Below are 17,111 nucleotides of genomic sequence, written 5' to 3'. Positions count from 1 at the left end.
CGTAGTTTTCGATATTTAGTTAAAAAAAAATAGAAATAAAATATTTGTTCGCTTCCCTTACAATTTTTGTATGCACCCAAAACACTAATGATCGGTAAAGATATATACCCAATACCCTATAAAAATATGACAAATATCAAGGTAGATTGAATATTATGAAGAACTGTTTATTTATATTTTGGTGCAATCATGCATGCCAAACTGACAGTCACGTTTTTGATGTATTGAAAATTATGTTATTTCGCATGTATTAAAATTTACATTTTTTAGTATCACTGACCATGAAGCGTAATATTATTTTGTCTATCATTTATACAACTCGTGATTTGGGTGGAGAGTTGTACCACATGTTCTTATAGCTATATATATAAAAGTAACAGCCGAAAGAGCTCAGATTAATATCTAGAAATCGGGGCCTATTATTGCTGACTATGCGGTATGGGCTTGATCATTGTTGAAAGTCGTACGGTGACCTATAGTAGTTAATTTCTGTGTCATTTGGTCACTTGTGGATAGTTATGTAATTGGCAAATATACCTCATCTTCTTTTTTATATTATATTACAATGACCTTCCTTGTTTAAAAGAATACACTTACTACATGTAATTTTCGCTGCCTTCAGCATTACATGTACATTGTATTTTACACCTAGATGTCATTAAATCAATACATGTAATTGGATATATCATGCATTAATCATGTTTTACCATAATATTTGATCTAGTAGCTTGGTTCCCTCTAAAATAATTGAAATCTATCCTAGTTCATTCACAATTATGATATCTTAGAACCTAATTATGCTTCATGGTCGTATCCAATTTTCATCAACTGTATTTTATACTGTTTATCTTGAAATGGTTTTTATGCAAAACTGCATGGTATTGACTTATATTTTATGCCCCGCCTACGATAGAAGAGGGGATCATGTTTTTCGGTCTGTGCGTCCGTTCGTTCGTGCGTCCATCTATGCGTTCGTCTGTCCCGCTTAAGGTGAAAGTTTTTGATGAAGTTGAAGTTCATTCAATTTGTAAGTTAGTACACATGTTCCCTATGATATGATTTTTCTAATGTGTATTCCGAATGAGAGTTTACACAATTTGCATGGTCCACTTAACATAAAAAAAATATAGTGCGAGTTTTATAAATTAGCCATCCATGTACTATGGACACACTCTTGTTAATGGATCTCATGGTATTACTTTCAGCTTGACTTTATTAGTTATAATTGTGAAGTCAGAAATATCAAGTTTGTAATGAGAAATGCCAGTCAAGTTCTTTTCGAAGTGCCCTGATCAATTCATCCCTGTTTACTTTTACTTAGCTTATTCAAACTTCCGTAAGCTAATTGAAGTTTATATGTATATTTCAATATATTTGAAAGCAAGATTTTTTTGGGTTTGCATAAGATCATGATTTTCTCAGACTGTTTATGATGGGTTTTTTTTTTGGTTTGAAGTCCTTCACACTTCGTCATGTCGAGGCCTTTTATAGCTGAATATACGGTATGGCTTTGCTCACTGTTAAAGTCTTATTTGCCTCAATAGTTGTGTCATTAGCAATCATATCACATCTCTTTATTATAATTATGTTAAGGCATATGTCTTTATATAATGGCAAGCTCCAGAAAAAAAGAAATTAAACTTTTTTTATCAGCACTTAATTTACTCATGACCCTCCTACATAAATCTTATATAATTATAGACACTAACTATTCATTGTCTTTGAATATCAGATGTATTTGCACGAGGTTAAGAAACAGGAGTAATGCGAACTTTGACTAAGCTTTACTAAGAAAAAAAGGTCTTTCAATTAATTGATTGGTTGTTGGTAGCTTAACGTCCAGTGGCAAATATTTCATGCATGTTCAGGACGGTATGTCAGTTGATAAAAAGAATTAGATAGATTAGAACTATATAAACAGATATTTTCCAATAATTGATCTTATAATTCATTGCATTGGATAGTATACCGAACTTTCATGTCCGCTCGATAAATCTGAACCCCGATCCGATAGTAGATCTTTCTCGATAAGATTGCAATGCATGACCATCGTTGATTATTCTTTCACGATCATTTTTTGAATGACAGCCTTGTAGGTGCGAATACGATATTGTCTTGTTTGTTTACATACATTGCTCTGTGATATTCAATTAATATCAGTTAACTATATGCATATGTCAAATACTTGTTGTTTGTGGTTTATATAGTACATAAAAAACAATAAAAATGTACATATTGATTGTATCATAAAACCATGTGATATATTAACTGTTTCTAGGGGCGGATTCAGGAGGAATTATGTAAGGGGAGCGTTATTTCGGAACACGGATTATATATGGCATATACGCCTAGCAAAGCGATGCGAAACAAATAAAAGAACGGTTTTACAACCGATTTCATTGAGTATGTAGGGAAAGGTAGACTCCTTGGTTTGCTTGCTTATGAAAATGAACCGTGAAGTCGTTATTAGGTAAGGTATATTATCCTATTTTCGAAGTAGGCTAGTCTTACAGACAGGTAGAATGTTAACCTGTCAGACTAGTCCACTCTTAAAGGAGGGTAGTTAACCTAACCTAATGATGACTTCGTGGTTCAGCTAACAAGCAAGCTTATCAAGGATTCTACCTTTCCCTACACACTCAATGAAGTCTGCTGTAATGCCAAACAAATATTTATTTTAGACCCTCTGCGCTTCCCTTGAATCCACAAATGTGTTCCAGAAGCAAATAATGGAAAAATAAAAACAACAATATCTATAAATAACTTGTATAATTTATTTCAGGAAATGTTGCTAGAATTCCAGAATTATCAACAGACACAAAGAATTCCAAAGACTGCATAAATGAAAGCAAAATAGACTTTTCACTTAAATTCCAATTTGGAGAAAACTTGCTATTCAATGTGACAAAAACTCAATCAACTACTTTAAATAAACCTGTATATGTTATAAGAAAGGATCCGAAAGGAAATCTCTTTGTGATACAGGAAGCACTGCTAGACATTCAGGTAATTTAGTTTGTATACTCTGATAATTATAGGGATCTTGTTGTTTTTTGTTGTTGTTGTTTTTTTTTTTTTTCTTTTTTTTTTTTTTTAGGGGGGGGGTCCTTCATTTCTATGGTTCCTCTATTTTTTAGGACATTTTTGCCTACGCTTTGTTTTGGGCATCTTATAATTAATTTTTTTTTTTTTTTTTTTTATCATAAAGGTAAATCAAATTTATAGCAACTTTGAAAATAAAGAATATAGCAAAATACTGAAGGAAAAAAAAACCGGAAAGTTCTTTATGAAATGGCAAAAGCCCAAACACAACAAACGAATGGAAAACAACTGTCATATTCCTAGCTTGGTACAGACATCAAATGTAGAAAATTGGGGACAAACCCTGCATTTATAGCTGGACAAACCTCTCACTTATTTGACGATCACATGTATGCAAAATTTCATTGGAAATCTTGCAGGTTTAAAGTTGACACTATATATTAGCATATTAGATAAATGCGTAAATAATCAGATTCTATTATTATTATTAAAATATCCAAGAAATCAAAAATAATTAAGAAGACATGTATCCCATGACCGTGCCTTTTGGTTACGGGAAAAGTTGAAATCTATGATTTTTTAAGAAGAAAAAAAAAGCTATTAAAACTTCACCGGCTTTCGATAATTAAAAAAGGCGAACAATTGATCATAAAAAGTTTGGAGGGAACAAGAAGAGCATTGCATCGTTAAAGAAAAAAAGTTTAGAAAGAACTTTACGTGCATTTTCGTTTGTATGTTTTACTAATAAAATTGAGAAAGGAAATGGTGAATATGTCAAAGCGACAACCACCCGACCATAGAGCAAACAACAGCCGAAGGCAACCAATGGGTCTTCAATGTAGCGAGGATTCCCGCACCCGTAGGTGTCCTTCAGCTGGCCCCTAAAATATGCATAATAGTACAGTGATAATGGACGTCATACTAAACTCCGAATTATACACAAGAAACTAAAATTTAAAATCATACAAGACTAACAAAGGCCAGAGGCTCCTGACTTGGGACAGGCGCAAAATTGCGGCGGGGTTAAACATGTTTATGAGATCTCAACCCTCCCCCTATACCTCTAGCCAATGTAGAAAAGTAAAAGAATAACAATACGCACATTAAAATTCAGTTCAAGAGAAGTCCGAGTCTGATGTCAAAAGATGTAACAAAAGAAAATAAATAAAATGACAATAATACATAAATAACAACAGACTACTAGCAGTTAACTGACAAGCCAGCTCCAGACCTCAATTAAACTGATTGAAAGATTATGTCTTCATCATATGAATATCAGGTACAATCCCTCCCGTTAGGGGTTTAGTATCATACTATCATAAAATATATGAGAAGAACATAACCCGTGTCATGCCAACAACTGTTTTTTTTTTACTAAGTCTATTGCCCGACTCGTGTTTTTATTTAAAATTCCGTGTTCTAACGTTTAATATAATGTCCTACTGCCACATTTATATAGTTTTAGGCATAATTAGATTTAATCAAACGAATGAATTAAACGTATGTGTCAATTTAGCAATATACCATTTAGTACTTTAGCTGTTTCTTCTTGGCTTAGTTTGGCTTACAATTTTTTATGATGTTACTATTTAAAGAAATAAAGAATTAAAAAATACATTTTTTTTTTTCAAATTCAAACAAAAGTTATTTTAATTTAACGGGAATTTATTGGAAATGATTTTTAATTTATACCTTTTAATACTTTGCTTGTTTTAACATTTTTATGATTGAGTGTGAGTATGTATTAAATTTCCATACATGTTCAATGGAAAATATTTGTATGGAATAGAAAAGTAACAATATATAATTTTTTTTTTTTTTTGTTATTGTAAAATGTTAACATATATATAATCTGTTAAATTTTATCTAGCTATAAACATTGTATTCTTAAGCTTAAGGCTACGAGTATGTACAAATTATGAAGATGCTATGTTGATAAACTGCTTTGAGCGAAAATCATACATTTCAAATTTATTAATACATACTTTGTTGTCATTCATATTTATAATTTTCGTTTTTTTATACCATTGATATTTTTTTGTATATTTTTTGGATAAAATTCATTGAAAGGGTTTTATTTTACAATTGCAACCAGTCGGTGAATTATTTCATTTTTTCCTTCTTACATCCAAGATCGTCTAAATATCACTTAATTTTTGCTTTTCCTTAAGCCAAAGTTTTGGAATAAAGGAATGTGGAAATCATTGTGAATAAACTGGGACTGATTTACTATTCCTAGAAATAAACGACAAATGATATATAGATCTTTTTTTTTTTATCGAAATCATACACAAGGGAGAACTTTGTATTTTATATAAGTTGCACAGATTAATAAGTAATATCTTGTTTACATATTTCCATCGTTTGAGAGGCCATAAATATAAATGTTTAAACAGTAATGTGCGATCTAAATTCAACAAAAAGTTGTTATTTATATCTTTTGACATAACTCAGTATCCCGCCTTTAACTCTACTATGACATAATATTGTTTCATAAAAACAGTGTAAAAATCATCCGAAAATAAAATCTAACTATTTCCCTCAGTGTCAAAATAAACCTCTAAAAAGTTATCTAAGCAAATGAGTGTTAATTAGAAGCACATAGAAAGTAGTCTATACAGAAATCGTCGAAATGGTGCTATGTAAAAGTGCTTCTTTTTCATTCATTTGCATTTTTAAACACATTTGTATGCATTTAAGGGGGTAGACCTTGGTTCAGGGAGATAACTCTTTAAATCAGTTAAGTGTTTGTAAAAGTCAAGTTCATCAATGTATTTTAAGCATTTACCTGAAACAGATTGAAAATAATCTATGTAACCAAGAAGCTTAGAATATATTTTTGAAAATGGTTGACACAAACGTACTGATGATTTTAAGAGTTATTTCCCTTAACCTAGGTCTACCTCCTTAAATCAGAGCAAAATCATCGAAAGATAATCATAATACGGGAAAATATACTATACAATTCTACTTTAATTGTTTTTTTCAAATTATATGTGCACTCTTCAAGAATAGAAAGAAAACTTCATATTAATTACCTTTCAGAATTTCCTATTGTATGACAATAGTATAATCTAGGATTTTTCATTTTTGATCAATTTGACTCCATTCTCGCATCTGAAGTAAATGTTTCTATGTAAACTGTAGATGAATTTCAAAAGTATGCTTAATAGATACAAGAGTTTGGCTCACTTTATTAAAGGATGTTCGCTTGTCATTTTTTATGATTTTTGTCAGATTTTCAGAATCCTCTGGTTTTATCTAATTGAATGCCTAAAAATGTTTTGCCCAATAACCCCCGTTTTTCTTTTTATAAATCTTTTACATGTAAAATTATAAGCCATCTGTAAAAGTCTTATAAAATCTTATTTTTTAATAGTTTTGAGAACATAAACCTGTCAATGATAAAGCTATGAAAAATCAAACATTTTCCCGCCAAAATTCCAAAGGCTAATATCTTGAAAACAAGCATATTGACCTATATATTTTGTTTTGCTTTTTTGGTTCCTTTTTTAAATCCCTATAAATATATACTAGTTGTGTAATGAAAAGCTTGTTATTTTAAACTGAGTAGCAAACTTCCTTAAGCAAACAAAAAAATGTGATAATACTATATGAACAGGAAGAAGTGGTGCGTTACTCGTGTTGCTGAGTATATTTTTTATAGCCATGTATGACATAAGTATGTAACTTTTATCTAATTATATTGTAATTACAGAACGTGCAATTCTACGTGGATCCTAACCATGGAGCCTATCTATCATTCAATTGTATACAAGACAATACAGGAAAATATAAATTATATCTTGTAAGTACAATATTGTTTATTGATAACGATATAGTAATTAATATGTACAAATTTATGATTGCTGTAATTTATTGGTTTTTAATTAATATAACTATATTAGCAAAACAAACATGGATTGTCTCATTTCGGTATACCGAAAACCAAGACAAAACCGGATATCCGACTTAAAATTTTGCAGGTTCTTGCATGGTCTATCAATTGATTGTGGAAAATAAGGAAGAAAATGTAACTATCTGATTTTGTAATAAAAGAAAGTTGAATTAAAGGCCGGTTCATGAACAGCACAACCAACGAGTTCATTCGGTAACGCGCATCAATAGTCTGTAGTGGAATGAAAAGGGGCCGGGTAAGAATATATTGTGTGATTCAAAAATTCTTTAAATAAAAAAGTTTTTATCTCCATTGAATCATTTATTTCAACAAAGTGATATTGTCAACATTTTGGGCTTGATATAAAAATCGTTTTCCAATGTATATGATATTGCATTAAGAATTAATTGTTGATGTGAAAGGTCGAAAAAAAAATTCTCGGAGAACACCGCCCCTCCCCCTTTTTTTCCTCCCAAAAAAAATATACACACAAAACAAGAATGGCTGGTACCTAAAAATGAGTTATTTTAGATAGCCGGTCTCTCTTTATATATACATAGCTATTTCAGTAAAAGGCTGGAAGTTTTATGAGGTACTGCGTGTGGTAAACATTGACTTCCGAACGATTAGAATGATTGACATCAGCCATTTATCTGTCGACCCCTCCTCTATCGTAAATAATGGTCTGTTTTGACATTTATAAATCTGTGTACCACTGGAGACTGCAGGTCCGTGTATATTTTTTTACGGAAATAGAAATTCTTTCAGTGTTCCCGTTTTCTTGAGAACCGAAGTTCTGATCTATTTAAATTTGCTTACGTTACATTTTTTCAAGAAATAATAATAACTGTAATTCAATTATTTGATTTGATTTTGTTTCCTTGCAAATTTTGAATATGTTGGTTTTTATTCTTCTCTCACACTTTGACCATGAATGGTTTCCTTTGTTATGAAAACGCTTCATATGTTACACAAATGGGCTGTTAGCAATGTCTGGCTGTTGTTTTAAAGTGTGTTGGTTCTGATTTATTAAAGTCTGTCTAAGAAATGAAGAGCTTGTTGTGGAATTGTAAAAATTGTAAAACATATGGCAAGCCGTTCTCGTCAAAACTATGTTTAAACCCTTTTTTCGAAAAAAATACACACTGAGATTTAAAAACCTAAAATAACACACTGAGAAATCGAAATTACACACTGAGATTTAAAAAAATAAAAAACACACACTGAGAATTCAAAATTACACACTGAGATTTTAAAAAGACACACTGAGATGAAATAAATTGAAAAACACACACTGAGATTAATATGCAAATTACTAAGGAATATTCATGAGATGAATAATTCAACAGATAAATATCTTGATCTCAAGAACTCTTGTCATTATAATGAAATGCGATTCCTTCAACCAACATTCGTAATAAATTTCAAGACTTAACATCGCTCATATTCATAAGTTTGTTGCCTATAATTCAGATCATTACTACCAGTGTATTGGGATGATTTTTTTTTACTTAAAACCGTGGGTCCCTTTTCAAAGTCTTCCAACTGTTTCCTTGGTTTCGCTAGTTAATCTTTTATATTTTTGTTACGTTTATATGCTATAATAGACACTTGTGTAAAAATTTCACTGCATTGTTTTGCAGTTTGTTCCAATGTTTTCTTATAATTTTAATAAAGTTTTTCACCATTTGGTTATATTTTGTAATAAGAGTAAGTGTGTATTTTTCTTGTTCTTGTATTTCTAAATTTTTTTTATTAATAATTTGGAACCAATTCGAAGGACTAACGAGTTCTGTCCCCTTGTTGTTTAAAGCTTGTAATAGATTCAGATTAAGTATGCTAATTAGATATGTGCGCATAAATAGTGCGCACAATTCTCAGTGTGTAATTTTAAATTCTCAGTGTGTAAATTCAAATTCTCAGTGTGTGTTTTCAGTTTATTTATTCTCAGTGTGTCTTTTTGAAATCTCAGTGTGTAATTTTCAATTCTCAGTGTGTAATTTTCAATTCTCAGTGTGCGTTTTTCATTTTTGTAATCTCAGTGCGTCTTTATGAAATCTCAGTGTGTAATTTTTAATTCTCAGTGTGTAATTTTCAATTCTCAGTGTGTAATTTTCAATTCTCAGTGTGCGTTTTGAAGTTTTTAAATCTCAGTGTGCTTTGTTATAATTCTCAGTGTGTAATTTTTTCGAAAAATGGTTTAAACATAGTTTTGACGAGAACGGCTTGCCATAAAAACACATCAGCAATGCTACAAAAAATTATCACTGAAACCTAGCGGATCTTAGAACAAATATCATAAAACATGACAAATTGTTCTGCACCAGATGCAAATTCTAGCAATCAATGCTTTTGCAGTGAGATAATAAAATTGAGAATGGATATGGGTCAAAGTGACAACAACCCGACCAAAGAACAAACAACAGCCGAAGGCCACCAATGATTTTTCAACGCAGCGAGAAAATCACGCAACCGGAGGTGATCTTCTGCTGGCTCCTAAATAAAAATGTGTACTAGTTCAGTGAAAATAGACATCATACTAAATTCCAAAACATATAAATGAACTTTAATTAAAAAAAAAAACATGCAACACTTACAAATGCCAGAGGCTTCTGACTTAGGACATGCGCAAAAATGCGTCGGGGTGAAACATGATTTGTGAGATATCAACCCTCCTATACCTCTAGCCTTTCTAGCAAATGCAGATTAATGACAATTTGATTTTATAGGAATTTTGTTCGAGTGAAATATTAACTTTCAACTGTTGTTCCTATTTCCTGCATTTTGTTTAACAAATATTCATTTTCATCATGTCTTGTGGAAGATTATTTTGTTAAGCTCCCATCAATTCAGATTTCATTTCATTCCAACCATCCCTTTAAAACGAAATGATTATCCTCCAAAATTCGTAGTTAAAATATTCAAAAAAATCCAAAGCCTATTAGAAACGGAAGAGCCGATGATATTGAATACATGTAACAATAAAACTAAATCAAAGTTTGTCCTGTTCAGATAAGCAACTGAAGCTTAAGAGCTTGCATGCCCTTACCGAAAAAAAAGCCCTGGAAACTTGCCGCAACCATTTTACCATGCAAATGAAGTTTACGGCAAGCTTGCGGCAAACATAATTATGCAAATAGATTTGCCGCAAGCTTGCGGCAATTGTGTGCTGCAAGCTTGCGGCAATTGTTTGTTGCAAACTTGCAGGAACTACACATATACTTATGTCGTGTGTGAAGACACATTCAATTTATCTCTTTCGAAAATTACACAGCAACATTTTAAAAAAGTAAATTCCTGTCTTTATACAAACTGTCATTGGAAGAATTCTTGCAAAGATTTAAGGAAATACATACTAGTACAGGCATTTGAGGTTTGAAAAAGGGGCAGGAGTCATTCTCAAATGACATAATATACCTGTATTAAAAATTAACAAGGTAAAATCTCAAATATGTATTGAGACTATAAAGCTAGGTAATAATTGCATTACAGAATTTAACTTAATCTTAATAAACATGATCATGATGGTGCAGTACATCAGTTACAAATTCAAACTTATAATGTTTTTCAATAACACATACATGTATATATAGTTGCTTACTTAATTATGTATGATGATAACATTAATTATTTTATTAAAACATGAAGTTCTATGAATCATTTGTACTTACAAAATTTCATACTGATTTTCCCATATTATTGAACCAAAATGCCTCCTTGATCTCTTATATATGTGAAATGCATTTACAAACACAACCAACATGACCTAGCCATAAATTTCAAATTGTTAGCATCCAGGAAGTGCCAACTAGGCATGCCCAGTCAATATTGTGTAATTCCTGCAATGTTCTGGCAAACATATAGAATGGTCAAAGTTTTCTGCAATCTTGCGGCAAACATATAGAATGGTCAAAGTTGTCTGCAATCTTGCGGCAAACATTCTTTATTATTTTAAACTTTCTGGCAATCTTACGGCAAACATTGATGTGTCTGCAAACTTGCCGCAAGCTTGCAGCAATGTTTACCGGAAGTTTGCAGCTAGCGGCAAACACCTGCAAACAATTTTTTCTGTGTTCCTGCAAACTTTTTGTTTGCCGCAAGCTTGCAGCAGACAAGTTTGCGGCAAACAATTCAGTTTCATCAGGGTGATGAAGACGATATCCGTATTTTAGAATTATATTAGAAGTTTTATAACAGCAGCTTTTAATAAAACAATATCCATATCATCGCATCAAGACAACGACTATGGAAATAATTACCAGAGTCGGTAAAACACTCTTAGCATTTGTTTTTTGTTCATCATAGTCAAATAAAGTAAGAGATCAATTGAGAAATATGATTTTTTTAAGAATAAATATATATAAAGCGTTTTTCAAAAACTATTATTTTCTTTCATCATGATGATCATATAGTGAAATTAAGTACTAGTAAGGGATAAATTGGAAATTATGGATTTTTTTGGATATAAATATTATAAAATATGTTTTACACTATTAGGATCGGAAGGTAAACATTTAAGGTTAAGTGATAAGGTTAATGTTGATTTCCTAACAGTCATTGAAATTGACATCTGTCTCTTGTCATCATTTGTTGTCATAGTTTTGACTCCGTAACACCACACTCCATAATAAGATACAGCAAAGAGACATAAAATGGTAATTAAAAACCATGTTGTTCTGTAAATTGTCTATTTAATGTTTTGTAGGACAACTAAAACTGACACTGATGGGGATTAAGACAGACAAAAAATATAAAATATGAAAGCTAAACACTTTTGTTTACATATTTAAGTAACATGTTATGTCGAAAAAAATATTTGACCTCACACTAGCTAGGCACAAATGTATTGTGACATGGCTCAACATGTAAATTTTTGTAGTTCGTAAAATAGAAAGAAAAAAATTGTGATATATGATGAATGGGAAATTTAACAATGAAAATTGTCTATGTTCATTTTTGTTCCCATTTCAATCACGAAGTGATAGATGAAAAGGAAATTGTAGTAACAGAGAAAAGTCAAGGGGAAAGTTGTCGAAAGAAAGCTCATCACCAACGTTGACTGTGCCAAAGTCAATTATTAGTTTTCTATGCGGTTTGAGATTTGCTCAATGTTGAAGGTCGTATTGTCACGCACCCTTACCTTCTGCGTCATTTTGGTATCTGTTGTGGAGTTGTCTCATCTGCAATCATACGACATCTTCGTATTTCTTAATAAAAGACATAGATGGGACCACACAGTCTTTAATAATAATCATAGTTAACGCAGGGTGTTAATCTTCTTTGAATCGTCCTGAACTATAATAGTGTTTGTCCGTTAATTATATCAGTGGCAGATCCAAGGGCCCTTTTATGACGATCAATGCATTTGGATGGGGACATATGCATTTGGATGGGGACATATAGTTAGACCCCTCCTCCCCCATTATCCAGGATTGGGAATCCCCATTTCAAAAATGGCTGGATCCACTTCTGTAGAAAGAAGCAATCATGTATCTGACTTCAACAGCTAATTCTCCAAATAAGGACATTATCAATTCAACACCCAATTCTCTAAATTATGACATTATCAGAATAACGTACGATAACTAGTGACGAAGTTTCTGTCCTAAGACTGATCGTTTACATGATATAAATGATGATCAATGATGCAATTTTGAATTAAAGTTACAATAGTGACGTACGACAACTAGTGACTAGGTTCCTGACTTTAGACTAATCCCTTACATGGTATGAGTTATGTCACGAAAAAAAAGTTTATATTTACTATAATTTAACAGTACTAATTAAGTTACCTAGGATCCTAGAATACAAGATTGCTGATATTTGGCAATCATACGGCACATGTTTATCCCACCACTATGATAATATATATAGGGAACATTAAAATATTGTTCGCTATAACCTTCCGCCCTTATGTCCCATGGCAGCTTAATGTTTTGGTGTGAGCTATTCGGCCACATCATCTTAGAACTTTGTACGCATGTTTAATACGATTAGAACTTTAAGCGATAGAGATATATATGCCAACAAAGGGTTTTCATTTTCACTGAACATGTTACCTGTTCATGCTTCATAATGTTGCGTGCTCATGGAGCATATTTTGCTATGGACACATATTCTTATTCGAATGTCATTTTAAAGCAAGTGTGTTGTAAATTAATTTACAGACAAGGAACCTGTTTGTGGCAATTTCGACAAGGGTTCTTTAACTTTTTCACACAATTGTTGCTAAGAAATAACTTTGGACAAGTTTAATCTGCTGTAACCCTATTGTAGATTTCAATTCAAAAATAGAAAAAGAGAATTCGAATATCAAAAATAACTCATGATTGATGATAGACCATTATATGTCTTTCTTTGGGTGGTTGTGTTCTTTATATCATTCTTTGGAGTGGATTGGTTAAACACATGTTGCAACCCAATTTTGTCTAATTGGCCGTTTCAGAATCTAAAGCATCATGGGTAATTTCATTGTTCGTACCCCAAAGTGAAAATAACGTTACGTCATTGGTTGAATTTCCATTGTTTATAACGTTTTAAACCAATCAAAACGCTTTGGTGTACGCTTTTGAAAATATTACCCAGGATGCATTAGATTCTGAAACGGCGAATTCAATTATATCTGAATATGCCTTTGTGCACTAATACATTTTAATGTTATTTTTTCTTTAAACACTGAATGTACAATATATAACTTGTATGTTGACAGACCGGTACATTCGTCCATGATGGTGTGGAATTTACATTATCCCCAGGAAATAAACAAATAGACTCTAACCAAGAAACATGGTATACAGTTGAGAGAAGACTACAACTTCCAGCTGGACATCATGATTACGTTCGTAAGTAGCTGTATATCTATTATTATTTAGTTTATTTATTTTGTTCGTACGTTGCTATAAACTTAGGTTGTTTACGATTGGCAATTCTAATTATTATGGCATTTGTAAATACATTTGTAAAAGTAAGGTAACACTATGTTTTTCCTTGATAATATCGGTAAGTATTTATATGAATAATTGTGAATATGCCTCACATCCTTTTTAAGTTTGCAAAAGCTGGATTAAAGTACATATCGTGATTGTGTTTTTATTTCTGCTTATGAATATAAAAAAAAATGCTCAGTTTTCTGAACATAGAAAAACACATCTGAAGAGCATATTTCCAAGACCTTTGATGCTAATTCTACATTTTTATTGAAATTATATTTTAAGCACTAACACAAGCAATTCCAGCGCAACATATCGACAGAATAAGAGGTCAACTTGAAGTTCATCGTTCCAAAAGACAAGTCAAGATAACACAGCCATTTATTATAGACGTATTAGTAGTGATAGACTATTCCATATACAAACGGTTAGTGTGTTCATATACAACGTAAGAAGATGTGGTATGATTAACAATGAGAAAACTTTTCATCAGAGACCACACAACCAGAAGTAGATAACAAACAATCAATGTGTACAGCCTTAGTTTATACATATTTATTTATAGTGGATTGGGAAACAAGTTTTGCAACTTATATTAATCCCTTTCCACTTTGCGGGTGCGAGTGCTGCTTTGTAGCGGCATTGGCCTGCTCTTTTTCGAAATCTACAAGGGTGTCTTTAACGTGCAAGAGATATGGTTCTCTCTTAACACGGGTCAGCCATTTATCGTCCCCTTCCGACGGACTATCATCGTTTCCTCAAGACCAATACTCGCAAATGGTGTCAAGGGAGAGCCGAAAATTCAGTCCCTGAAATTGTCATCCCAGACAGGAATGTGTACAGCCTTCAACAAGGAACAAAATCCATACCGGATACTAAGCTGCAAAAGGGCTAAGAATGTCAAAATGTGAAACAAGTCATACTTATGATGACAAAATGTGAAACAAGTCATACTTATGATGACAAAATGTGAAACAAGTCATACTTATGATGACAAAATGTGAAACAAGTCATACTTATGATGACAAAATGTGAAACAAGTCCTACTTATGATGACAAAATGTGAAACAAGTCCTACTTATGATGACAAAATGTGAAACAAGTCCTACTTATGATGACAAAATGTGAAACAAGTCATACTTATGATGACAAAATGTGAAACAAGTCCTACTTATGATAAATAAACAAAAACAAGAGCTTATTTGTTGTTGACATTTGAATATTTTAATGCAATATGGATTAAAAAAAATTATAACAGCGATGTACGACAGATGATTCAGTAACTAAACTATACAAACAAACAAAATCCAGAGTTCAAATAAACTCATCATAGATACCAGGACTAAATTTTATATATACGCCAGACGCGCGTTTCGTCTACAAAAGACTCATCAGTGACGCTCGAATCCTAAAAAGTTTTAAAAAAAACTCAACTGTCAAGGGCAGACACAAAGTCTATATATAAGTCCTAAATTGTCATGATTACAAAATATAGTTTTGAATTATATTCACCATTCATTCGGTGTTGTCATTTATATATGTCAAAAGTATATGAACTTAGCTGCTTCATAATTATGGTATGACGATAGTGTCCCTTTTTTTTAAGATGAACTCATAACGCTATTGACTTTTTTTTAACGACGAAACAAATTTTAAATCTCAATATAAACAAATCAAGATGATATGTGTAGTTGTTAAAAGAACACAAAGAGCCAAACCTCAAACTCATTATTGTGATCTTGATTTTAGATGGTTGGCGAAAACGAAAAATGACAGAACTGCAAAAGATGAAATTAGAAAATATTTTTCTCACTTTATGAATGAGGTAAGAAATACAATTAAAAAAACCATTTCACTTGATGATAAAAAAAATATATATATCCTTTAAATCATGATTCATTGAAAAGTCATTAGTTAACAGTTTAAGTAAATATGGATCGTGTTTCTGGAGGTGAAAAAATAACTAAATACTGTTGACAGATCAAAAGTATCGAGCACACTTATGCTTGGGAGCATGGTGTAATAATTCTCAATTATATTATCCCATCAATCGTCAGTCACCTAACCAATCAGATTTGTGGAATCAAAATTAAACAATTTATAACCTTTAGATAGCAGGAAATGTCTCAGTCAACTATTCGTTTCTACGCAGTAATGACAGTTCCAGACGGTGCCATATATAAGCTCAGTAGTCATTGGCACTGACATGATTTTCAACAATTTTTCTGAAATTGTCTGTTTATAAATTGGAAATTAAAAAAAAAATGGTTTCAACTTGTTCGAGCAAAGCTGAACCTAGACGAATTGGGCTATTATTTTAGGATCATTTGAATATACCTCATCAACTTTTTAAAAGTTCAAAAACATGTTTGACTTTTAAATAATCGAATTTGAGCTTTCATGATGAAGGTATATATAAAAGCCTTAGACGCAAGCTGTTGATGAGCGTTATAGTCATTTTCTTTTAAAATAATTTTCATAAAGGATTTCATTTGATATCCAAAGAACAAAATTCAAATATAATGTTTTAGAGAATGCAGTTGAATAGATACTGCTAAAGGTTATCAAATTAGCATGGTATCTTAAAACAATACTGATAGTTCAAAATATAATTATATAAAATGTGTATGACATGTAACATTATACGATTTGATGAAATAATATCAAAATAATTAGAAATAAGATGTGGTATGAGTGCAAAATGAGAAAAAATCTACATCTAAGTCGCAATGTGTAAAAAGTAAACCATTTTAGGTCAAAGTACTGCCTTCAACACAGTGCCTTAGCTCACATCAAACAGCAATATATAAAGGGTCCCAAAATGACCAGTGGCCATAAGGTATTGAAATGTTACCTGTTCCATCTGCTCACCTGTACCAGTAAAATATAGCTGGTTCATCCCACCCCGTTTTTATTTCATCGTTGTAGATCGTTTTCAATGGGATGAATAGTCTGTGAACCTTATCCACGTGCCAAGTGTTGAACCATTCTTCCGTTTTCGATTTGTAACACTTAAGGTCAAGGAATAGTAATTGAACTATAACGTAGACCTCGACAACATTTTGCATACAACCCTGGCTCGTTGAACTATAAATGAAAATCGAAAAAATAATGCATTTATCACTTTTATTATCTGAAATATTACAGATTGATTTCTTTCAATATGCGAGAATATTTTATAGAAAGCACACAATAACGGCGAAAAATCTTCTAAAATTTTGCTTAAAATCATCAAATCTCGA

General features: G+C 31.8%; 1 protein-coding gene across 1 annotated transcript in view; it reads left to right on the top strand.

Moving 5' to 3' along the window:
• LOC139481828 (A disintegrin and metalloproteinase with thrombospondin motifs 16-like) overlaps positions 1 to 17,111 on the top strand; it is a 29,184-nt gene that overhangs the window by 520 nt on the left and 11,553 nt on the right. Inside the window, exons 2-6 of the mRNA XM_071265342.1 lie at positions 2,783 to 3,006; positions 6,761 to 6,850; positions 13,650 to 13,782; positions 14,155 to 14,296; positions 15,619 to 15,694. Of these exons, the coding sequence (XP_071121443.1) occupies positions 2,783 to 3,006; positions 6,761 to 6,850; positions 13,650 to 13,782; positions 14,155 to 14,296; positions 15,619 to 15,694 (665 nt within the window). The remainder of the gene's footprint in view (positions 1 to 2,782; positions 3,007 to 6,760; positions 6,851 to 13,649; positions 13,783 to 14,154; positions 14,297 to 15,618; positions 15,695 to 17,111) is intronic.

Source organism: Mytilus edulis, chromosome 7 (assembly GCF_963676685.1).
Source record: "Mytilus edulis chromosome 7, xbMytEdul2.2, whole genome shotgun sequence".
Taxonomy (NCBI): domain Eukaryota; kingdom Metazoa; phylum Mollusca; class Bivalvia; order Mytilida; family Mytilidae; genus Mytilus; species Mytilus edulis.
Note: the sequence above shows the minus strand (reverse complement) of the source record. Positions and strands in the feature narration are given on the sequence as shown.